The sequence below is a fragment of the Megalobrama amblycephala genome, linkage group LG13 (genome assembly GCF_018812025.1).
Source record: "Megalobrama amblycephala isolate DHTTF-2021 linkage group LG13, ASM1881202v1, whole genome shotgun sequence".
NCBI lineage: Eukaryota > Metazoa > Chordata > Actinopteri > Cypriniformes > Xenocyprididae > Megalobrama > Megalobrama amblycephala.
The window spans coordinates 36,213,821-36,240,464 of NC_063056.1; the positions used below are offsets into that span (position 1 = coordinate 36,213,821).

The window sequence follows — 26,644 nt, forward strand, 5'->3', positions numbered from 1 at the left end:
AGCAAGTTGTGTAAAATCGCACAACACGTGTTCAGTGTTGTCATCTCCGTTGTACAGGTCTCCCTAGCAAATGTGCTTTGCATCACTGGCTTTGAAGGTCATAAACAGGCCTGCGTGAGAGCGGAATTCAGCAGAAAGCAAACGCTCCACACATATAAATGTTTGTTTATAGAATATTATTGAGAAAATTATCATGCTTTTATCTAGACAATTAAAATAGCATTTAACACAACAGAACTCTTTTGTGCATTGCGAAAAATAAGTTTTTGGCATGTTTTCTAGAAAAATATATATATTTCTATAGTGTATAGTGTAAAGATAGATAGACAGACAGACAGATAGATTGATAGATGGCATTCACCCAAAAAGTTTAAGATTAAAAATGAATTTTCTTGACCTTTAAAGTATATTTTCTGATATATTTTGGCATTTTAAGGAATAGAAGTGTATTTTAAATTTGAAAAATATACTTTATTATGTATTTCAATGCAATTCTACATGTATATTGGCCAGAAAAATCATGGCACTGAAAATAATCGTTATGACATAAATTACACACATATTGTAGCCTGGGTGCCAGCCCGAACCCCGCCCACAACATTTTTTGGACGGGAAGTTCGGTCTGGTCTGGACTCGATCCATTGTGGAGTAAAGCTGCATTCACGTCACCTCGTACTTACCGGAATCTTGAAATGACAACACGTGACGTTATATTCGGAGCTGTTCACGTCCTTTTGGTCCTTGGACTGGGAATTATGCGTTTCCATGGCACCACTATCAACGCCTAATAAATCAATCTACAGCGGTCAGGTGGTACAGTGGCCACGTGGTACATCTGGGAGCTTTCAGAAAACTCCCAGCTTACAAGCTGTAACTACGATCTCTACGAGGACGTGAACGCTTTTTACAAGCTAGAATCTCGTAACTACAGGAATTACAAGGCCGCGTGAACGCACCTTAATTATGCTCGGCTCCCAGAAGGCCGAGCCAATCAAATTGCCAGGGCGGGCTTTAATCGATGATGGACAGGCTATCTGCGGTTACGTAACCACCCACGTCATCAAAGAGCGCTTGGGTTGAATTGGTTTTCACCAACGATGACTGCAGCTGGAGAAGTAAGATGTTTAGATTCCGCTATCACGTCTGTAATAAAAGAAATCGACAGCGCATTAATTTTAAAAGACGAACAAAGAACCGCAATCAAGGCATTTGTCGATGGGAAAGATGTGTTTGCCGTCCTTCCAACGGGATTCGGCAAAAGTTTAAGTACAAGTTCAACATACGTCACTTACTGCGTTGCTCTGATTGGTTGTAGGTCTATCCAATTGAGTGCAGAGTTTTTTTTTTTTTACTGGTTCGGTTAAGACACGCCCCATAATTCAAGTGCAATGGAGCAGTATCAGACTCACATTCTGCCTAGAATATGAGTATGACAAAGTCAGGCTACACATATTGGGTAAAAAGACAATTTTTAACTACTTTTATCAATACTGAACTTTTCTTTATTAAATGAATTGAGTTTATAAACACTTCTCTTGCTTCGTTTCACCATCAGAACCAACAGCTATACTCTGGTGACCATCTGTGCTGCTGTTTTCTGCAGGATCTGCAGGTGTTTGAGATGGTGGTGCAAATGTTTGACTTTGTGTGGCGAGGCAGCTGTCAGCACTACTTTTCCCTCACCTTGGCCTCATAATAGGCTGCTATGGCGGACAGCCGTGATGATGGGCCTTGATAGGCATCACTGCAATGCAGCACAGGGGTCTGTTATCTCAACCCCTCCTCTCCTGGGCCCATCGGCTTACACTGCACAAACCCTGCTCAGGACCACAGCTCTCAACACCTTCTCACTGTGCCAATGAAGCGCTGTGTCCGCTGGGCAATGCAGTGGCAGTCAGGAGTATGTAGTAAAATGGGACACTGGGATTTAAAAATGACAAGGCCATACTCTTACTAGCAGCTGAAAGTTTTGTATGCAGTCTGGATTGAATTTGAGGTCATAAAAGATACACAAAAACAGCTTGAACACCATAAAATAATAAAATAAATTGATGAAATGTTTTTTTCATATACTGTTTTGTGTATATATATATATATATATATATATATATTAGGGATTCAATACGTATCTCGGTATTGAAGTGTCACGGTTTGGTACGGGTTCGGTAGTGAACTAACATGCTGTGGACACTAATTGACTTGCCTGAGGTAAATGTAATGCTACATGAGATATTATTCTCAAGCTATTTTATTGATGTCTTTCCATGGTTGAAACACTGGTTGACAGATTACAAGTAAACATACACCGATCAGGTATAACATTATGAGCACTGACAGGTGAAGTGAATAACACTGATTATCTCTTCATCACAGCACCTGTTAGTGGGTGGGATATATTAGGCAGCAAGTGAACATTTTGTCCTCAAAGTTGATGTTAGAAGCAGGAAAAATGGGTAAGCGTAAGGATTTGAGCGAGTTTGACAAGGGCCAAATTGTGATGGTAGATGACTGGGTCAGAGCATCTCCAAAACTGCAGCGCTTGTGGAGTGTTCCCGGTCTGCAGTGGTCAGTATCTATCAAAAGTGGTCCAAGGAAGGAACGGTAGTGAACCGGTCATGGGTAGGGTTGGGTATCGTTTTAATTTTAGCAATTCCGATTCTTATTCCGTTTCTGCTTACCGAATCAGGTTCTTATCAATTCTCGATTCCGATTCCAATATTTTTTTATGGAGAGAAAAAAGAGCAAATACTTCAAGAATAATGTTTTTACCTTTTATTCTTGCCACATTTAGGCTGTAACTAGTAGGCTGTAACTGTTTTTGTACCTGAGTGTGAGATGCTGTTATTGCTGTATCTGATGCTTTGTAGCAGGACTCGCAGCTGGGAGAGTTAGGGGCCATTCACATATTGCGTCTTTTGCACGCGCAAGTTCGTTATTTCAAATGTAGGTGCGTTATTTCAAATGTTCGTTATTTCAAATGTTTCCAGGCACACCTATGATTTTTAGAATGCCTCAAGTGCACCGCAGGTCATGTGACAAGAACCAACCGATCAGCTTTGGCCTTTTTGTAACAACATCAAAAGCTCTGCCAGGATTTTCGATACCCAACCCTAGTCATGAGTGGCCAAGGCTCACTGATGCACGTGGGGAGCAAGGGTTGGCCCGTGTGGTCCGATCCAACAGACGAGCTACTGTAGCTCAAATTGCTCAAGAAGTTAATGCTGGTTCTGATAGAAAGGTGTCAGAATACACAGTGCATCACAGTTTGTTGCGTATGGAGCTGCATAGCTGCAGACCAGTCAGGGTGCCCATGCTGACCCCCGTCCACCGTCGAAAGCTCCAACAGTGGACACGTGAGTATCAGAACTGGACCACGGAGCAATGGAAGAAGGTGGCCTGGTCTAATGAATCACGTTTTCCTTTTCATCACGTGGAAGGCCGGGTGCGTGTGCGTCGCTTACCTGGGGAACACGTGGCACCAGGATGCACTATGGGAAGAAGGCAAGCCAGCGGAGGCAGTGTGATGCTTTGGGCAATGTTGTGCTGGGAAACTTTGGGTCCTGCCATCCATGTGGATGTTACTTTGACACGTACCACCTACCTAAGCATTGTTGCAGACCATGTACACCCTTTCATGGAAACAGTATTCCCTGGTGGCTGTGGCCTCCTTCAGCAGGATAATACGTCCTGCCACGAAGCAAAAATGGTTCAGGAATGGTTTGAGGAGCACAACAATGAGTTTGAGGTGTTGACTTGGCCTCCAAATTCTCCAGATCTCAATCTAATCGAGCATCTGTGGGATGTGCTGAACAAACAAGTCCAATCCATGGAGGCTCCACCTCGCAACATGCAGGACTTAAAGGATCTGCTGCTAACATCTTGGTGTCAGATACCACAGCACATCTTCAGGGGTCTAGAGGAGTCCATGCCTCGACGGGTCAGGGCTATTTTGGCCGCAAAAGGGGGACCAACACAATATTAGGAAGGTGATCATAATGTTATGCCTGATTGGTGTATGTATGCATAGATTGTCTGTTCATTGCATTACCAAACCCCCTTCTGGATTGGAGTGTGGATCGGCTGTGACTGACTGTATTCATTGTCTGACTACATGCGCCGAACTGCGATGTCCGTACAGTGGGCCGAATACATGTACCTTTACACCCCAAATATATATATAATATAAGAGACTCCTTTCAAAAACATAAAAAAATGTAAATTATTCCAAAAACTTTTGACTGGTAGTCTATATAGAGAGAGATATGAATAATATAAGGAGTGAAATTTGTATGACCCAGAGTAGTCGTCTATGTAGTGGTTTCCATTTCAGGTAGTATGCTGCCTACATAGTCTGCAAAACAGTAAGACAGCTCACTAGGTTTTGTAACAGAGCCATTGTGTTTTGGATGATGGTGCCCTGCTTAGCTTAGCCAACAAGACCCACGGTGTAAAAAAATATGAATCTATAGTTAAATGTAGTGTGAAAAACATAACTGAAATCTCAATTATGTGTCCTCAGATGTGAAGGAGCATCATCTGAGGAATATCAATTTCCATGGGTCATTTATATTGTATCCATGGACGATTCATGCACTGCTTTATCATTGGCGTGGCAGGACATCGATGCCAGCGGCGCGAGCAGTCTGCTGTGGTGCTGCCGGGTGCCGCCTGTCTGCGTTCACACTCTCAGTCACATGACCAGCTGCTGGTGGAGCTGTGAAAGAATCGTCATTCAGCAGTCTGTGTGAATTCTCTAAACCAAAGGAAACCTCTGAAACGAACAAAAGAACAAAATGAATTTGAGCTCTCAGACACAAAACAATGAAATCATTACACTGTACAAAAGAAGCAAAACTTTGACATTTTAATCGTATTTTAGCTCCTGTAGCTCTAGCAACATGAGCCAGTTCCAGAAATGTAATTTTACATACTGCTCTATTGGTCACTTTGATTTACTGTCTGTATGGAGTATCACCCGAGTCATCTTGATCTGATGCTGTATGATTTGGACAGGATGCTGGTATGGTTATTGATCCCCCTGTCTCTCTCTCTCTCTCTCTGTCTTTCTCTCACAGGTCTAATTGTGTATCTGGGTATGATGGTGGGTGCCTTTGTGTGGGGCGGTCTGGCTGACAGAATCGGGCGCAGACAGACCCTTCTTATATCTCTCTCCATCAACAGTGTCTTTGCTTTCTTTTCCTCCTTTGTCCAAGGATACAGCTCTTTCCTGTTCTGTCGTCTGCTCTCCGGTGTGGGGTAAATGCACATTTCCACTGTCTCTTTTATATTTATTATTAAAATGAGTGTTACATGTGAGGGTAGAACAAAATTCAGCTTTTTTTCTTTTAGATAACTTTATAAAAATAGTTAGATAACATCAAAATAGTTTAAATAAATTAGCGCATTTCAAAATATCTGTTCTTCCATAAAATAAATAAAAGTTTATGTATTTTTATTTATATTTATTTATATATTTTATTTATATTTTTTAGTGTAAGTTTGAGTGATTTTATGTGCTTTTGTCATTTTTATTAGTTTTTTAATATTTCTTTTTTGCTTTAATGTATTTTTAGGTTTTAGTAATATTAGTAGTATTTCTACTTTAAGTTGTTTTTATTTGAGTTAATTCCAAGGTGCAATATATATATATATATATATATATATATATATATATATATATATATATATATATATATATATATTTTAATAGTTTTTATTACCAATAGCAACTATACTTATATAACTTATGGACTACTTATTTAAAAAAAAAAAAAAAAAAAAAAAAAAAAATATATATATATATATATATATATATATATATATATATATATATATATATATATATATATATATAACTATATATTTATATAACTTATGGACTACTTATTTAAAAAAAAAAAAAAAAAATGATATACATATATATATATATATATATATATATATATATATATATATATATATATATATATATATATATTTTTTTTTTTAATAGTTTTTATTACCAATAGCAACTATACTTATATAACTTATGGACTACTTATTTAAAAAAAATAAAAAATAAAACATATATATATATATATATATATATATATATATATATATATAAATATATATAAATATATAAAAAATATATATAGGTGTCATTTTAAACAAATGATTTATAGAAATATCTTCTAATAATTCTGGAAATCCCCCATATACTGTGTGTATGAGTATGTTTATATTGCAAAAGAAATAAAAAAAAAAAGTACTTAAAAACTATGCTAGCAGCATTTAAATAAACCAAAAATATTATCATTTCATTTAAAGTCTACTGAATTTTTTACTAGCTCAATTCAAATTTAGAAATGTATTTGATGTTTGAGTTTTTGATGTTTAATATTAAATGAGATATTTTAATTTTTAAAAAATGATGCACAATATCCTAATATTTGAGTGCGTCTCTGTTTCATGCTGTAGGATCGGTGGCTCTATTCCCATTGTGTTCTCATATTACTCTGAGTTTCTGGCTCAAGAGAAGCGTGGTGAGCACTTGAGCTGGCTCTGCATGTTCTGGATGATTGGAGGCATCTACGCTGCTGCCATGGCCTGGGCCATCATTCCTCACTACGGTAACCATCACTCTTACATCGTTGGGGTGGTATACTGTAGCTTAATGGATAATTGATCTCAGCTGGTAGCTGAAAGGTTGTAGATCCATTAACTCACCACTGTGCCCTTGAGTAAGTCACTTAACCTCAGGTTACTCCAGAGAGGACTGAACCGGTAACTTTAGACGGAGATGTCACAGAAAGTAAATCCACTAATTATCGTGTCATGTGGTGATCAATAAAGACTGTAGGGACGTAAGAACAATCCAAAAAGAGGTTATAAATCTCATCAACTTCTCTTCACAAGTAGAATGAGTTTGAATGCCTAGTTGCCATGAATAGGCAAAAACCAACAGTAGCAGCAGCGTTGTCATATCCACTACCATGCTAAACACTCCGAGAATTGTCATGACAGAAGTTAATTCACTAATACGTGGCCTTTTCTTTAAACTAGGCTGGAGCTTCCAGATGGGATCAGCCTACCAGTTTCATAGCTGGCGAGTGTTTGTGCTGGTGTGTGCGTTTCCCTCCGTCGCTGCTATTGCAGCGCTGACCACCATGCCAGAGAGCCCACGCTTTTTCTTGGAGGTTAGTGACGTCCCACATCCCTGTTTTGTCCAGTGATTTTTAGTTAATTCTGTATGTAAAAAGTGCAGAATAAGCTACTAATCAAAGATGACATTAATGCAATGTATGTTTTAACAGAACGGGAAACATGATGAAGCTTGGATGATTCTGAAGCAGGTCCATGACACCAACATGAGGGCTAAGGGCTACCCAGAGAGGGTTTTCTCTGTGAGTACACCCCTCATTCCTTCAGAAAGAACAATAACATTAGGACAGTGATTTGTGGGGATTTTAATTTCGCAATATGAATTAGAAATGAAGTATGCAGTCACGATAATAGGTTTCCATTTAAATTGCTTAACTGGGAGTCAAATTGGCTTTCATGCACATTTAATGAAGGTCAATAAAGTTATTATTTACATGTAAAGTATGCAAACATGTTTCATTTAAATATTTTGTGTATTATTATATTATATTGTGTATTAAAATATTTTATATATTCTATAACTATAATTAGCATTGTAAATTAGCATTGTATTACTTAATTAGATCCTGCTCTTGGGGGAAAAAAATGGGACAAGCCAAAAATGGCAAAATATTTAGTGGTCTTTTAATGGTCTTAATCATTTTAATCACAAATCACTAGTCAGGAAATTAGCAAGAATTGCACAAATACTGTAGATAAAGTAACTTAGCACAAACCAAAAATTAAAAATGTTAGTGTTTAGACATTTTGGGCTTGGCCCATTTTTTTGCCCAGGATTATATTGTATATTGTATTGATACATATATATCTCCTAAATATAGACTCTTCATGAGTAGATTCCTATCAATTACCAAAACAAAACTGAGAATATCAGTAAAGTATCAAGGCACTTTCTCAAGCATGCTGTGAAATCCCCAGGTCACCACCATAAAGACGGTGAAACAGATGGATGAGTTGGTTGATATGGGTGGAGAAGCCACAGCCTGGCACCAGCGCTGGAGGATCAAGCTCACCAACCTCTTCCACCAGGTAGAGTACAAAGTCATGAAAAAGACTACCACCATAAAAAAACTTTAGTTTGAAATGGTCTACAGGGGACATATTCTACCATTTTATTTTATATCAGTCAAGGTTTTTTGCACCCAAAATTCATCATTTAATTGTACATAACCATTTTTAAGCCTTTCTCTGACCCTAACCTTAAACAGGCTGTACACTATGGTTCAAAAGGTTTTTTGAATGAAATTAATATTTTTATTCGGCAAGGATGAATTAAATTGACCAAAAGTGAACTAAAGTTCCTAAATAAATAATAAATTAAAATAAGTGTAACGTAAATTGTAATATTTGAAAAGAACTATAAAAATAAACTTATAAAAAGCACAAAACAAAATGGCAAAAAAATTCAAATGAAGGATCATGTGACACTGATACTGAAAATTCAGCGTTGCATTATAGCAATGCATTTCGTTTCATGAAATTTTGAAGTAGAAAGGCTGAAATAGTATTTTCTTGTAAAACAGACTCCATTAATCTTTGTTTTAAATCATTGTATTTACAGTGTCATACATCAAACTCCATTTTTTATGTTGTGTTTCCAGGTGTGGGGCAACTTCCTGACAGTGTTTAATCCAGAGTACCGGAGGATCACCTACATGATGATGGCCGTGTGGTTTTCCATGTCCTTCAGGTAAACTGCCCTGAACTTTTCCAGACCATCTAATGACTTGTCCCTCTGCGTTGTTTCATGGCTTGTTTCTCTCTGCCTCCAGCTACTACGGGTTGACCGTTTGGTTCCCTGACATGATCAAATACCTGCAGAAACAAGAGTACTCCTCACGCACAAAGGTCTTCATCAAAGAGAAAGTGGAGCATGTGACCTTTAACTTCACTCTGGAGAACCAGATCCACCGGAATGGAGAGTACTTCAACAACAAGTATGAGCTCTTCACAAACATATTTCAGGAAATAGAGATGGCTTAACAACCTTGAGTGTCTTTTGAACATGCCTCTGTTTTTGTTATTTTATTTTTTTTTTTTTTGGGAAGAATGTAACTTGGACAATGTAAATTTGATTGCTATTGTATAGTTTTATAGAAAAGAAAATTTTAAAATGTCCCACACAAAATTATTGTCTCTGTTCCAAGTCAGCTGACTACCAAGACAGCATTTTAAGGCATCATATGTGTGAAGACAACTTCTTTTGGGCCGAAATCTAAAGCATCATATGCAGTGTTTTTTTTATATATATACTATTATTGTATTTATTAATATTTTGAAATGAAGGGTTCATCCAAAAATGAAAATTCTGTCATTACTCACCCTCATGTTGTTCCAGACCTGTAAGACATTTGTTCATCTTCAGAACACAAATGAAGATCTTTTTGATGAAACCTGAGAGCTTTCTGTGCCATTGACACCAAAGCAACTACCAATTTCAAGCCCCAGAAAGGTAGTAAAGACATCATTAAAGTAATCCATGTGATTCAGTGGTTTAAACTCAGTTTTATGAAGCGATGCAATACGCATGTACTGTATTGGTAAATGGTAAAGTGTTACTTTTTTTTTCTTTTTGTTTTGCGCAAACAAAGTACTCATGTCACTTCATAAAATTGAGGTTAAACTGCTGGATTACTTTAATGATGTCTTTACTACATTTCTGAGGGTTGAAAGTGGTAGTTGTAAAGGTTTTTTAAAAAAAAGATTTCTTTAAAAAAATCTTCATTTGTGTTCGAAGATGAACGAAAGTCTTACAGGTTTGTAATGACATGAGGGTGAGTAATTAATGACAGAATTTTCACTTTTGGTTGAACTTTCCCTTTAAATAGAATTTTTATATTTTGTATTTATAATTTATATTTTTCATTTTTATATTTTGGAAATTTTGTTAAGTCATTTTTTTATTTATTTTTATTGAAGTTTTAGTAATTTTAGTACTTTAACTCAAACTAACCTATTTCAGTTAGTTACCAAGGCAACAGTTTAAATTTAATTTAAAACTATTTTTAGTAGTTTTTTAGCTGAATGTATTTCTAAAAATCACCAGATGGCAGATAGTTTAAATATACGTCTATTTCATTCATTTCAGTTCAGCCTACAGTATGTAAACAGTAAGGCAACTCACTGACTGGAGTTCAGAACAGAGCTGCTGTCCTTCAGACGCTTTCATGTGAAGCCTGTGATAGTGTGATCACCCTCAAGCTCTGTTATGGAACCATTAATCAGTCAGTGTGTTACCGTTTTGTTCAAATAATGTGTCCCAATTATTAGCAGCTGTTCCACTTCAGCTAGATTTGTGGGAAAGACTTAATCTAGTTTATGTGCAGCTAATCAGCTAGGCAGTATGCTCTATGTACATCTAATCTTTCTTATATGTGTTTAACATGCCGCTTTAATGACTTTAAAAAAATTAGTTAATGAATTAACTACATGAACATGAACTAACAATGAGCAATATATTTTTACAGCATTTCATTTTTGGTAATGTTAGCTTATAAAAAAATGTTTGTTTATGTTAGTTCACAGTACATTAATATGAACAGATACAACTTTTGATTTTAATAATGTATTAGTAAATGTTGAGGTGAACATTAATTAATAGATGCTCTAAAAGTATTGTTCATTGTTAGTTGATGTTAATTAATATTAACAAATGAAACCTTATAGTAAAGTGTTTCCAAACATGCACAACATAGAAGATCTATTTAATATCATAATTGTTTCTACTAGAGAGCGTTGAGATGAAATAGAGACCTGATGGAGACTTTTACTTTGGCTTCTCAATTTTCTCCTGAGCAAAAGACCCTAGTAGTCTTTAAAGAATTAGTTCACTTTCAAATAAAATTTTCCTGATAATTTACTCACTCCCTTCATCCAAGATGTTCATGTCTTTCTTTCTTCAGTCGAAAAGAAATACTTGGAATTGGTGCTGCGTTCGTTCCGTAAGTAGAATAGGGAAGGCGTAGGACATACAGCGCAAGCTTTTTGAAGAATACGAAAGTGCGGTTTTGGCGGAAGCACTTAGAAGGCGATCATTTGTTTATATAAAGCATATATACAATTAAATTTTTTTCGAAAATGACCAATCGTTTCGCTAGATGAGACCCTTATTCCTCGTCTGGTATCGTTTAAAGCTCTTTGAAGCTGCACTGAAACTGTCATTTTGACCTTCAACCATTTGGAGGCCATTGAAGTCCATTATAAGGAGAATAATCCTGGAATGTTTTCATCAAAAACCTTAATTTCTTTTCGACTGAAGAAAGAAAGACATGAACATCTTGGATGACATGGGAGTGAGTAAATTATCAGGAAAATTTTATTTGAAAGTGAACTAATCCTTTAACTCTATGTTCTTATTTCACACCAGTAGTCGTCTTATCTGTTTCTATTTTGAATTTTCCTACAGAATTATAGGAGAAACATTTAAAAGCATATACATTTTCAAAATGTGTATTACTTTATTTCCCTTTATTTATTGGTGCTTATCATATCTGTTTTATGTAATAATGTTTCATGTTTACTGCAGGACAAAACGTGTTTTGGTGATTGCACCAGCTTTATCCTTTATACGGTTATCTTTATATATATTTGTGGAAGCTGAATGAAATCTGAATACCTCTAAGCAATACAAATTTCTTAGAGGATTTTTTCTCTTTCTCTTTGCCATTAAAGGTTCTTGAATCTGAAGATGAAGTCTATGGTATTTGAAGACTCCCTGTTTGAGGAATGCTACTTTGAGGATATCACGTCAAGCAACACCTTCTTCAGAAACTGCACCTTTATCTCCACCCTCTTCTACAACACTGGTGAGAAAACCACAGGTTTCGCCCTCCTGGCTATAAATAAATATAGCGCTGCTGTTGAATGTTTTTGAATGTGATCGACGCATTCAGACGTATAAAATATTTGGATTCAAGGCATAGTCACTCAAAGATACGGTCCTTTATAAGAAGACATGTTTTGCTATGGTTAAAATGGCCTCAGTTTCTAGAGCTATTGAATGCATTGAAAATGTTTCAGGTATCCTAGCAACACCAGCTCAGATTCTTCCTCTGCCTGTCTATGACAATCTGATTTTCCTGATTCAGTCGTCCTGGGCGTTTTAAGATCGTTTCTCTTAACCGCAGCTTGCAGATGAATGATGAAACTAAGAAACAAAAGCTCTGTTGCAAAACCTAGTAATCTGCCTACATAGACAGCATTTTAACTTTTACATTTACTTTCATTGCAACTTTCATTGCATTTAAGGTGAATTTGATCAGTTCTTGCATTCCCTCACATGCATCATATTGCTGTTTCAAAAGGTAGGCAAATCCCAGAATGTATTGCAATGAGCTTAATGAATAAATCAATTCACAATGGCAGTGAAGTGAGAGATTATGGCCTGGTTTCACAGACATGGCTTAGATTAAGCTAGGAGTAGGCCTTAGTTAAATAAGGATATTTAAGTCGCTTTTACAAACATGCCACGTTACTGGTGTGCATCTTGAGACAAAACAGTGGCACTGACATTTTAAGATATTTCAGTGCAAGTTACTTTCAGTTAAAACAGCTCAAACATGTATTTTAGGCCCTGTTTACACCTGTATTAAGATGCATTTTGGTCGATTGCATCACAAATAGACTTTCAACCACTTCTGTTCTGAATTATTCAAGGGCAGGGTCTATGGGCAGGTAAATGTATGGATTTTTTCCAGATATTTTGATCTAATGGACGAAATAAGCTTGTGCAATTTAGAATCAGGAATGGTGAGAGAACTTTGTGCTTGGTACATTTTTCGGGTCTTCAGCCGACAAAGTTTAAATCCCGTCTGGTTAGCGCGTGCTTCCCATATGTTTATGCATTAGGTCAGTAGGCGGAGAGTATGCGGTCTTTTGTGGTGTTTCGAACACATTCGACCACATGAGCATCTACACTGCGAAAGCAATTTGGTCGAATGTGTTTACGAATGCCTCTGGAAGTGGTCATACTTAAAACATTTTAGACCCCGTTGACACCTGTATTTAGTGTCGTCCACTTGTGATCCGATCGACCAAAATGCACCCTAATACCAGGTGTAAACAGGGATTAAGGGATTAGTTCACTTCATAATTAAAATTTCCTGATAATTTACTCACCCCATGTCATCCAAGATGTTTATGTCTTTCTTTCTTCAATCGAAAAGAAATTAAGGTTTTTAAGGAAAACATTCCAGGATTTTTCTCCATATAGTGGACTTCACTGGAGTTCAACGGGTTGAAGGTCCAAATTTCAGTTTCAGTGCAGCTTCAAAGTGCTCTACACAATCCCAGACGAGGAAAAAGGGTCTTGTCTGATGAAATGATTAGTCAAAAAAAAAAAAAAAAATTATATACTTTTTAACCACAAATGCTCGTCTTGCACTGCTCTGTGATGCGTCACGCATTACGTAATCACGTTGGAAAGGTCACACGTGACATACGCCTACGTCACGCGTGACCTTTCCAACTACGCCAAGCAAGAGCCTTATTTCTTGGCTGGGATCATGTAAAGCTCTTTGAAGCTGCATTGAAATTGCAATTTAGACCTGTAGTACCCTGGTGAAGTCCGCTGTATGGAGAAAAATCCAGGAATGTTTTCCTCAAAAACCTTAATTTTTTTTCGACTGAAAAAAGAAAGACACAACCATCTTGGATGACATGGGCGTGAGTAAATTATCAGGAATTTTTTATTCTGAAGTGAACTAATCCTTTAAGCCATGTCTGTGAATATATCTATGTCATATATCCATATCCTGTGTGTGTTTAGTAGAGAGCCAAAATGTCAGAAATGCAATTTTCTTCTAAGCCTTCTAAGTAGCTCAATGCTTTAGAACGCATGCATAAAGATGTCATCGATCTACTGATTGTTATAGCAGTCTGACCTAGAAGTGTTAACTCTTGTGGAGGGATAGCTGCTGTGTTGGTTAACAAGAGCCCTCATCTGTTTCTAGACCTGTTCAAGTACCGGCTGATCAACAGCAAACTCATCAACAGCACCTTTCTGCATAACAAAGAGGGCTGTATGCTGGATTTCAGCGACGAGAACAACGCCTACATGATATATTTCGTCAGCTTCCTTGGAACACTTGCTGTCCTGCCTGGGAACATTGTGTCTGCTTTGCTCATGGACAAGATTGGACGTCTAAGAATGCTGGGTAAACAAACAAAAAAAAAAGTTGCATCAGAGATGAACAAATTTTGGAGCATTGAATATGAGGCAAAAAAAATAATTTGTATACATTTGTTCTCTCTCTCCTCCTCTGGTGCAGCGGGTTCCAGTGTGATTTCCTGCGTCAGCTGCTTCTTCCTGTCGTTTGGAAACAGTGAATCCGCTATGATCGCCTTGCTCTGTCTATTTGGGGGCATCAGCATTGCATCATGGAATGCCCTGGATGTACTAACGGTGGAGCTGTACCCCTCGGACAAGAGGTGGGCCAAGTTCATATTTCTGTGATTACTGCATCTACCACAATTGCCCCCTTTTCTCTCTGCATTGTATTAAAACAATGAGCTCAGTAAGTATTTACACTTGCGCGTTGCACCACACTTTAAAATGTATAACTGTCATGGACAGTCTCTTTAATATTTTTTTATAATGAATGAAAATGATTAGAAAGATTAATAGATCAAACGTATGTCAGCAATTTTGTGCTGCATTGCCACTGCAGTGCAGATCAAATACATCATATTTTAGGGGCTATCTAAAAATTCTCAGTCAAAATGAATGAAGTCTCAGTGGTTCTGCCACAGAGTCCTATGCATTATTTCTAAGAAAATATGTTGAATGTGCCTGCTTAAAGGTGCCATCGAATGAAAAATTGAATTTACCTTGGCATAGTTGAATAACAAGAGTTCAGTACATGGAAATGACATACAGTGAGTCTCAAACTCCATTGTTTCCTCCTTCTTATATAAATCTCATTTGTTTAAAAGACCTCCGAAGAACAGGCGAATCTCAACATAACACCGACTGTTATGTAACAGTCTGGATCATTAATATGTACGCCCCCAATATTTGCATATGCCAGCCCATGTTCAAGGCATTAGACAAGGGCAGCCAGTATTAACGTCTGGATCTGTGCACAGCTGAATCATCAGACTAGGTAAGCAAGCAAGGACAATAGCGAAAAATGGCAGATGGAGCGATAATAACTCACATGATCCATGATAACATGATATTTTTAGTGATATTTTTGTAAATTGTCTTTCTAAATGTTTCGTTAGCATGTTGCTAATGTACTGTTAAATGTGGTTAAAGTTACCATTGTTTCTTACTGTATTCACGGAGACAAGAGAGCCGTCGCTATTTTCATTATTAAACATTTGCAGTCTGTACAATGGATAAACACAACTTCATTCTTTATAAAGCTCTCCAACAGTGTGTAATGTTAGCTTTAGCCACAGAGCACTATCAAACTCATTCAGAATCAAATGTAAACATCCAAATAAATACCATACTTACGCGTTTAGACATGCTGCATGACGAACACTTTGTAAAGATCCATTTTGAGGGTTATATTAGCTGTGTGAACTTTGTTTATGCTGTTCAAGGCAAGCGTGAGCTCTGGGGGAGGGGAGCACGAGAATTTAAAGGGGCCGCAGGCTGAATCGGCTCATATTTAATGATGCCCCAAAATAGGCGGGTAAAAAAATGAATTAAAAAAAAATCTATGGGGTATTTTGAGCTGAAACTTCACATACACATTCAGGGGACACCTTAGACTTATATTACATCTTTTGAAAACACGTTCTTCGGCACCTTTAACAATGTGTGTTCTTTAGCACCCCTAAGAGGACATTTGATTTTAGAAATGTTTTGATAGATAGATAGATAGATAGATAGATAGATAGATAGATAGATAGATAGATAGATAGATAGATAGATAGATAGATAGATAGATCATTTCTTGAACAGCAAATCAGCATATTAGAATGATTTCTGAAGGATCATGTGACTTAAGACTGGAGTAATGATGCTGAAAATTCAGCTTTGCATCAGAAGAATTAATTACATTTTAATAATATTTCACAATATTAATGTTTATACTGTATTTGGATCAAAAAATGCAGCCTTGGTGAACATAAGAGACTTCTTTCAAAAACATTTCACAACAGTACCGTCCCCAGAGTTTAGTATAGTATAGAGATAGATATATAGATAGATAGAAGGTTGAAAGCATAGATGGATAGACACATCCATTTTATGTAATTTTTAATCTTTTTCTCCATTTCTTTTTTCAGAACTACAGCCTTCGGGTTTCTGAACGCCCTGTGTAAGTTAGCTGCAGTTCTGGGCATCAGCATCTTCCAGTCATTCGTGGGCATCACTAAAGCGGTGCCCATCCTCTTCGCATCGGGGGCTTTGGCTGTCGGAAGCTTCTTGGCTCTCAAGCTCCCTGAGACTCGTGGTCAGGTGCTGCAATAGTGCGGTATCCCAGCCAGCAGTTGGCAGCGTTTGAGTAGGGAATGCCCGACTTTGTCGCCCCCAAACCCTGTCCGTGAGTGAGCAATGCTGGAAGCAGCCGAAAACAAATCCCACATTTACCGATATCTTCATTCCTCCAATATGTGCAATTTGCGTTATTATTTCATGTTAATTTGATTTCATTCAAATATGTTCCCTGCTGATATCTCATTGTCTCACAGAAATATTGAAGACCGTGTGTGCGCGTGTGTGTGTGTGTGTGTAGAAAAACTGCCATGTTAAACACATTCCGGATTTGCGTTATGGTACAAATGTGAAATTTAACATGTTCATTTTGACTTTCCCTTTAATCTTCATCCAAGCCATCATGCGGTTTGAAAACCATCACTGAGGACCCGTGAAATCAGTAGATAGATATATTTGAATGGACAGTGTTGATCTCGTGGTGCTGGTGATGGTTATTGTTGTTGATTTACTCTAGTCCTTTGTGTCCCGAGAACTCGTTTTAAAAAGGGTGCGATGCCGCAATTGTCTGCTATATCGGCTCAAGCACTCCTCACTTTTTAGATGTTTTATGACATTAATGCTAACATCTCATTACTATAGACAGTGTATCATTGGTTCACTCTTTTTTTTGTTGTACTCCATCTGATGAATTCGGTTGTTCTTTCAAAATGTCTGATTATTGACAGCGTTGTGCATGCAATGAAGCGCGACAACTCGTAAGAATATGCTTGAAGATAGTGAACATAACTGATGACAGTGCTCTGTATTACGCTACTCTACCCATGATTCTTTGGACATGATGTAAAATATGAGATGAGTGACATGATAGGTTGTCATTTGTATGGTTTAGTATGCCATTATTCATATTTCGCATTATTGTTTTACGCTATCAACATGTGTTTCCAGAGAGTTTGCAGTAGTTTCAGTTGCGTCCCTTTTGAATGTGGCAAACTTTGAGACGAACGTTACATTCGCCCTGTTCTCATTCAAAAAATCCATTGAACACGTGAAAAAAAAAAAATCAAAGGAAAAAAATAAATGAAGCACAATGTGATTTGATTAAAAACAATAGGTTTATTTTGATGATTATGTAAATTATGTATTGAATATAAATATATAAAAATTAGCTGTAATTCAAGTCTGTCTGTTTGAACACTCAAACTATTATTAAATATACAAACATATATATAAGAAAAATATTTACATGTTTTGAACTAGTATCAACATAATGTCTTAGATAGATTCCATTTGATGTATGTATATACAGTTTTTCTGTTCATTAAGGGATTTAATTTTTTTATCAAAGCAAATATATTAAAAAATGTCTGAATAAGTCCACAGATTTGCAGCACACACAGATGCCCTCCTTCATGTTTTCTCTTGTGTTCTTGTAAAGAAACAGAGGTATCGTCTGTATGTGGGTATGTGTGTAAGTATGGAAGTACGTGTGCTTGCATGTGAAATGTTGAGTGTTCTCTGAATATTTGTATTTATTTATATAACTGTTTATGAGAGTTTGATTTTATAGTATTTTTTACTTTGAGTATCTGTAGAAACAGATGTAGTGCCACATGCAGGGTGAATTTTTTGCTGTATCATTGTTGACCTGATGTTCAATTTTTGGTGACTTGGTAGCAGTAACTGAATATAGCATCAAAAAGAAGCGAAAGTCCAAACTCGATGGATTTTAAAAACAATGTGCTGTAACGTTTGTTGGGAAACAAAAACAATGGATATCCCATTAGGACAAGCACTGAGCCGTGCAACTTGTCCAATTCTGCTATATTTTACCAAGCACAATTAATACTAGTTCCATGGAGTATCATGGAAAACTGGTTTAATAACCAGATATTGAAGCAAAAAAAAAAAAAAAAAAAAAAAAAAATCAGAAGACATAACCCCACCCGGCTGGAAGCTATATTTCAGTCCTGTCTCTTTGAAACGCAGCCAGCGCTTACACAACAACAGTTTTTGGTGTCATTCAACGTTCTTTACTGCCATGTTGTAGGATAGCAGCCATATTATGTGCTCAGAGTAGACACACAATACAACCATTTTTGATTTAAAAATACTTCAACCAAAGTGGTTACCATACACAAACTATTGATTTTAGGCATAAATGTAACTTTCAAGCGCTTAAAATGTTTATAACAGCCTTATTATTTCAATTGGAGAAAACGGCATTGCGCGGTGCCACGCGTCACGTATATTTAAAATGAACCGTCGTAGAAACTGCCATCCCTGCCGTGACCTTCGGTCACCAGTAGTGTCACAGATGCTGTAGTGACAATCTGTATGTGTGCCATGTGTGACCGTGCGCATCTTTAATTGCCAAATATTTTCTACTTCCTCAGTTTGTACTGGCAGAAAAAAAACACGATTTGTAATAAAAACAGTGACGTTCTAGCAGGGTGTGGTGATCCAAGCAAGCGAATAAAGAAAAAGTTTCAAGGCTTACAGACATATCTCTCAATCAGGTGTTTTACGCACTTAACGCTCTTGCGAACGGTTAAAACGAGCCGAAAGCTGGTTACAATTAGAGAACGCTTGAAAAAGATAACTATTAAAGATTTGGTTCGTCATTGAACTCTTTGTACGCACAACCAATCATTCGTTAATATAGAACTTATTTGATGTCACCGTTGCAATCATTTCCAAACAGTCCTGCAGTTTGTAGCCCTTCATATGGTCACATCTCTTAACGTGTCGCTGTTGTTCCCTTACGTCATAATTGCTGTTGTATGCTGTGAATTACAGTAACTAATCTCAGTGAAGCTATGACTTATCTCTGTGTACAAGCAGTCCTGGATTTGGTGCACGTCAACACTTAAGATTGTGTGCTGGTTGTAAGACATTTGGGTTTTGTTACAGGGTCTTTTGTATTTCTAAACGTGCTCACTTAGCAACAATCAATCTTGTGTGCAAAAAGAAATCAAAGCAATAAGTGGTAAACGTGTTCGCTCTGCCCCCAAACTATTGGGCAAGAAAGGACCTTAAAATGTCCGCTGGCCATATTTGATGAAACAGCAGTTGAAAGAAAACAGGCCAACATCCGTGTACTCTACAAATATACCATAGGTCTTCTGATGCTTTTGTCAGTTTCAATGTATTGCCATAATTTAAATGTGACAGAGAGTTTATCACCTTATCATTGTACTGTGCTGTAGAGATTGTAGATGTTTGTATGTAAATGAATAAATATGTGGAATAATAAAACAAAAAGATAAAAATGTTCAACATGAGACATAGAGTACTACTGTATGTTGTTCATTTTGTGATTTGTTTTTTGTACATGAGAATGGAAATGTTGACATTATCGCTGAATATAGAGACTATTCCGTCCTTACCAAAATGGTTCTGTATTACAGTTTGTGAGAGATTTACTTTTCGTTTTTTGATTCAGGGGGTTGGACTGCGCTTGTGCAGATAAAACTGTCCCTCGGTGGATTTAAAATATACATACAAATAATAAACAAATGGTATAATGCTTGAATAGATTATTTGAGTTCTTGATGCACCGCTCAGACAAACTGTGTGTCCGGTGTGTCCTAATTCACGTACTTAGGCACTATTCCATATTTTGTAGTATAAATAGAGCGAGTAGTGTTCACACTGAAAATTACAAATAGAAAAAGTACAATTTAAGTACCTGGATGATGCACTTAATTAACCGTAAAAACAACATCTGCATCCAACTAACAACTAAATAGATCTTTGGTGAAAACTAAGTGAATATTTGATTACTACAATAGTAATTTCTCACTTGAAATCACATCAAATGTGGAAAACGTTGGTCAGGAACGTACTGTACATTTTCAAACAAACTGAACACCAACTGTAACTTTCAGATGCCATCTTCTTATTTTTTAGCTCAGCTGTCACAGAATGGAAGCACAGGATTGTGGGATATCAAAGGCAGCGAGGGATACATCTGTGCTGCCTTCAAAAATCGATCAGATAAGGGTATCTCAGAAGACAGGAAGTGAAGCTAACATTGGATTCGGACGTGCCTTGATGCCTTCCTACCTTGGAAAGTGTCATCCAAAGGCAGCATTTTTAAAGGGTTAGTTCACCCACGAATGAAAATTATGTCATTAATTACTCACCCTCATGTCGTTCCACACCCGTAAGACCTTCGCTCATCTTCAGAACACAAATTAAGATAGTTTTGATCAAATCTGATGGCTCAGTGAGGCCTGCATCGCCAATAACAGTCCCTTTTTCAATGCCAAGAAAGCTACTAAAACATGTTTAAAACAGTTTGTGTGACTACAGTGGTTCAACCTTAATATTATAAAGTGACGAGAATACTTCTTGTGTGACAAAAATAGCGACTTTATTCAACAATATTTCAAAACACTGCTTCATGAAGCTTCAGTGCTTTATGAATCTTTTGTTTTGATTCAGTGGTTCGAGCACGTATCAAACTGCCAAAGTCACATGAACTATTGAATATTCAAAACACTTCTGATGTAACGAAGCCTCATCAAAGGCCTCGTTTACTGAAATCGTGATTTTGGTGCTCTGATCCACTGATTTGAAACAAATGATTTATAAAGCTTTGAAGCTTCACGAAGCATCATTTTGAAATCGCCCTTCACTAGATATTGTGGAATAAAGTCGTATTTTGTTATTTTTGGTACACAGAAAGTATTCTCGTCGCTTTATAATATTAAGGTTGAACCACTGTAGTCACATGAACTGATTTAAATATGTTTTTAGTAGCTTTCTGGGCATTGAAAAAGGGAGTGTTATTGCTGGCGATGCAGGCCTCACTGAGCCATCGGATTTTATGAAAAAATATCTTAATTTGTGTTCTGAAAATGAACGAAGGTTTACGGGTGTGGAACGACATGAGGGTGAGTAATAAATTACAGAATTTTCATTTTTGGGTGAACTAACCCTTTAAGCTTTCAGATGCAGCCGAAGTGTGGAATATTGGACGCTTCGGCTGTGTCCGAAATCGCACACTCTCTTGAGTATGTACTTATTTTGAATAAGTAATTACTTCTCGACAGCTACAAAGTATGTTCTGTATAGTATGAATGTAATCTGGACATACTAGATTAATCATGTTGTCATTATCAAGTGACTACCAGCGTCAGTTGCGTCACTTCACTGTCAACCACAAATCCTCTTCGATGGCCACATGGGATAGTAAAGTGTATGATGAATGTAGTAGGTCATCCAGGTACTTTTTGTCTACTCTTTTATGAGTACTGAATTCAGACATACTTCTTTTGTCACATACTGTTTTTCTACTATAGGTAAGTATGCGATTTTGGATGCAGCCTCAACAAAGACTTAAATGTTGAATGACAAAATAACCATATAAAATTCATACATTACATGGTTGAGTACATAGTGCATATAGTGTTTAGAGTGTCACAAACATGTTATGCAGAAGGTCCAAAGTCCTATTTCAATATAAATGAAAATATAGCCATGCTCAATAAAAGGGTGGGAAAAAAGCATAAAAGTATATTCCACGTCTTCTGTATACTAAATAAAAGAAATAAACTGAGTGAAGATCATTTATATAGGCTTATATTTAGGTAAAATAATATGGTAATTTTCCAGACACAATCAATGTTAAGTTGCGTCCTGTCAGCATTTGTGTTTACGTTACGCCAACTTTGAATGATTTCGCTGTATATAAACAAACGGTTTAGTGTATACAGTATAGTATGTACTTTTTAACAACCAAACAATGGCGTATTTTAGTATACTTGTGATATTATACAATTTAGTAGCGATAAACAGCAAGTTTTGATTATAACCTACCGTGATATCAAGCTGTTGCTATGGTAACCTCAGGCAAATTGGCGCCAGATTCAACTACGCGGTACCACCAACTTGTAACTGAATTTTGAGATGAGGCGTTTTCTGAAAACGATGTTATTTATGTATACATATATATAAAACCAAAACGGTTTAGTATTGTAAGTAACTAAAAGAAATGTCAATAATCTTATGTATTTGACGCAACTCTCTTTCTAGCCGCTAGACGGCAGTAGAGTCAATCCCGCCGCCCAGTGAAAGAGGATCTGAATGAATCGCTTCCTGTTTGTTATACAAAAACAACACGTTGAAGACGAAAGGTGAGTGAAATCATTTTGACCATGTATTTTCACTTGTCATTTGCTTAAATAAACCTGTGCTAGAAATTTTATTTTAAAGAGCAACTGTGTCGGCAAATCTACAACATATCAATTCTAACCATTTCGGCTGGGTGTCATATGAAGCCGCATGAACTTTGCGACATCAGTGTACATTTTATAAAGCATGACATTTGTTTATGAGATTGAGACGAGCATAAGATTTCAACCACATGTAAACAAGCACAAACATGCAGTGTTTCTCAGTTCTGCTGTAGGAATTACGGGTGTTTAAAACGCTTCAGTTCCCTTTTATACATATTTCGACAGCGTTTTGTGCAGGTTAGTACGTATTGGATTGGCACGTGCAAAATTATGTTACTATAGCAACAGCTCGAGCTGTAAATGACTGGCATTTGGGTCATCATGGCTACTGTGTAGGCCTACTAAATTTTCATGTCCTCAGTAAAATAAAATAAACTCACATTTGTTTTCTTTAACAATTAATAGAGCAAACTAATTTTAAATCATTTTATTGATTTTCTTTGTTCTGAATATATGTGTTTTTTGCCAGTTTCCTCTCAGGTGCTGCACATTAAACTTGTGACATGAATAACTGTCAGTTTATTATTCAAGTGTTTCTTCGTTGTTTTCGTTTCCATAATCAAAAAGTTTTAAACACAGCAGGCTGGAAATATTGGGAAAATTATGCTAATTCTTCTTCATCCTCCATATCTCAAAAGATTTACCATCTTTAGTAAAATCCCTAACAAAAGCTGACAAAGTAAATTATCTCTAAATTATTTATATATAATATTCTGTCTGTATGAGGATTTATTGCGTTTAACAATGATAATAATGCTTATTTGAAGGGGTTAAATAAAGTTTAAAAAACAGTATGATTAATTCTGTGATATTTTGATGTCTTAGTTTGTCTTAATCATATAACAATCATTATACTATAAACTCCACACTGGTGACTAGCTTTATATATATATATATATATTCCTGCTCATTTTTCTTTCTATTTTGTTATTAATCACATTTAAACGCTTCAGCTTTCACCTTAAAATTACAAAATGGTTGTAAACCAGGTGGCAAAGATATAACAAATATCTCTTTATTTTAGACTTGCATATCACAAGGATGTTACAGATTGCTTAAAGGATTAGTTCACTTTCAAATTAAAATGTCATGATAATTTACTCACTCTCATGTCATCCAAGATGTTTATGTCTGTCTTTCTTCAGTCGAAAAGAAGTTAAGGTTTTTGATGAAAACATTCCCGTATTTTTCTCCTTATAGTGGACTTCAGTGGACTCCAAACGGTTGAAGGTCAAAATTACAGTTTCATTGCAGCTTTAAAGGTCCCGTTCTTCGTGATCCCATGTTTCAAACTTTAGTTAGTGTGTAATGTTGTTGTTAGAGTATAAATAAAATCTGTAAAATTTTAAAGCTCAAAGTTCAATGCCAAGCGAGATAAAGGGAGGGGACGTTATTTTGATTAAAGAATATGAGGGCACATAAATTAAAAAAGAAAAAAAAGACGTGAACGGATAAAACATTTATAATAAATACTGCAATATTCCATACAAATAAGAATTGTCAGTTTTGATTTCATGGGGACTTTAAGAAGACAAATTGTGCTTGGGGTGCCAAATGACAATCTGGGTTCAACAACAGAAGTCTCTCATTGATCCTTCATGTTTTCCTGCAGGTGGTCTCCTGTGCCTGATGCTGTCCACTGCTCTCCGCTGCCTGCGTCCCTCATCCTGCACCCTTGCCTTATCCAGACAGCTGGCCCATCACCGGCCCCACATGGATCCCAGTAGTCCCCCCCGTCCTGTAGAGACCACCATACGGACCAAACTGACCCAGGCCCTCGCACCTGAGCACCTGGAGGTCATAAACGAGAGTCACATGCACGCTGTGCCCCCTGGTTCAGAGTCCCACTTCAGAGTTCTGGTGGTGAGTCCTCAGTTTGAGGGTCTTTCACTCTTGCAGCGTCATCGGCTTGTAAACGAGACCCTGCGGGAGGAGCTCAGCACCTGCGTTCATGCCCTCGCCATCCAGGCTAAGACGCCCCAGCAGTGGAGCAGCAACCCCAGCCTGGCCAAAAGCCCCCCGTGCATGGGAGGATCCAAACATGATGACACAATGACTGAGAAACTGAAGGCGGGTCGAGACTGACTGTGTTTCATTTCAGAAACAAAAACTGTTTAGGGGTATTATAATAATCAGATATGAAGTGAGCTAATTAGTTGCACATGCGTATCTTTCATGTGGAGGGAGCTGATGGACACTAATGCTCAATATTTAAATGACTTCAATACAAACATTAATAAATGAAAGTTGTTTTTATTGGCTTGGACGTGTTAAGTACTTTATTTATAATTTACATCGAAAGGAAATGCTTATTTCGTTTGATCACTTGGAATTCAAAGAAGCACTAAAGTGTTATTTTTGGTTTAAATTTGAAAAAATTATGAAAACTTAAGGAATTATGTGACAATTATTTCCAGCTTGTTATATGGTTACTTAACAAGTTGGTACACTATCGGTCAATCTATCTATCTATCTATATTGATATTAATCAATATTAATATGGATGCACGATGCATTAAATTGATCAAAATTGACAGTAAAGACTTTTATTTTATAAAAAAATTATAATATTACAAAAGAATTTTTTTTCAAATAAATGCTGTTTTTTCCCTCAAAAGTGTGTCATAGTTTCCACAAAAATGTGAACAACAGTACAGAAACAGTACAACTGTTTTCAGTATTGATAATAATAATAATAATAATAATAATATTCCGAAATGTTTCTTGAGCAGCAAATCAGCATATTAGAATGATTTCTGAAGGATCATGTGACACTGAAGACTGGAGTAATGATGCTGAAAATTCAGCTTTGATCACAGGAATAAATTACATTTTAAAATATATTCAAATAGAACAGATCTTTTAATTTGTATTTATATTTTGCAATATTACTGTTTTACTGTATTTTTGATCAAATAAATTAAGCCTTGGTGAGCATAAGAGACTTTTTTTTCAAAAACATTAAAAATTTTAATTATTCCATTCTTTTGATATATAATATTTATTTGTGTTGAAACTGTTTTATTAAATTGCTCATAGAGACCACATAGAAACAGTAGACGGGCACGACCGGCTAAACAGTTTTGCTATGGACAATGGTCATTATTCAAAAATATTTGACTGCTGAATACTGCAGTTGACCAGTCAGAATCAAGTATACTAGAGAGTCACCTAACAAAAGCAGGTAATTTTATCCTTATGGCTTCTAAAACTGGATGGAATTATCTCAAATCTATACAGTAGCTGGTAGAAATTGTACCACCAGAGGGCAACAGAAGATCAGCGTGCAGCAGTACATGCATAGCATGATATCTTCGGAGTGGTGCCTCCTTCACTTAAAAATGACTGGTTATGTAATTCAATTTAAAAAGAGCTTAATCTGTAGCAAAACTATCTCGATCTGTGTCTGACACCTCCACAATTCAATCTGGCCCACCTCAAACACATCTGAAAGACGTTTATTTATTTAGATAAACAGTGTTAAAAATTATTCATTATAGCTACAAATATACTATGTAGGCTCACATTCCTTAGGTCAACTTTCATAATATAATACTTAATACAAATATCAACAAGTTATAGATGACGGTGATGGAAATGTGTTAGACAACCTGCAGAGAAACACTAATCTGTCTGTAACAGGACAAAATAAATAATTAGATATCTAGTGGAAATAATGTTTTTTTCATAATCTTAATTGATTAAGAGTACAGAATCCACCAACTAAATCAAATTGTGCTGCTTGTTTTTTTTTTAATCAATGCACTGACAGTTTGCTGTGTATATATAATTTGGCATAGAACTTTTGCTTCTTTGTTTGATACGCCAACTTAAATTATTACACGACTCTCTAGAAAATCCATGTTGC

The 26,644-nt window shown here is 36.5% G+C and overlaps 2 protein-coding genes across 2 annotated transcripts in view; both read left to right on the forward strand.

The window, feature by feature from the left end:
* sv2a (synaptic vesicle glycoprotein 2A) overlaps positions 1-19,815 on the forward strand; it is a 46,992-nt gene extending 27,177 nt beyond the window's left edge. The window contains exons 3-13 of the mRNA XM_048153458.1: positions 5,076-5,256; positions 6,460-6,611; positions 7,045-7,178; positions 7,296-7,385; positions 8,062-8,172; positions 8,745-8,833; positions 8,916-9,080; positions 11,815-11,948; positions 14,094-14,297; positions 14,412-14,571; positions 16,384-19,815. Of these exons, the coding sequence (XP_048009415.1) occupies positions 5,076-5,256; positions 6,460-6,611; positions 7,045-7,178; positions 7,296-7,385; positions 8,062-8,172; positions 8,745-8,833; positions 8,916-9,080; positions 11,815-11,948; positions 14,094-14,297; positions 14,412-14,571; positions 16,384-16,567 (1,604 nt within the window). The 3' untranslated portion in view covers positions 16,568-19,815. The remainder of the gene's footprint in view (positions 1-5,075; positions 5,257-6,459; positions 6,612-7,044; positions 7,179-7,295; positions 7,386-8,061; positions 8,173-8,744; positions 8,834-8,915; positions 9,081-11,814; positions 11,949-14,093; positions 14,298-14,411; positions 14,572-16,383) is intronic.
* Positions 19,816-22,519: 2,704 nt separating this feature from the next.
* Positions 22,520-25,037, forward strand: bola1 (bolA family member 1). The gene is made up of 2 exons (XM_048153901.1): positions 22,520-22,674; positions 24,389-25,037. Exon 2 carries the CDS (start codon positions 24,406-24,408, stop codon positions 24,859-24,861), a length of 456 nt encoding a protein of 151 aa, XP_048009858.1. The 5' UTR covers positions 22,520-22,674; positions 24,389-24,405; the 3' UTR covers positions 24,862-25,037.
* Positions 25,038-26,644: the final 1,607 nt, after the last annotated feature.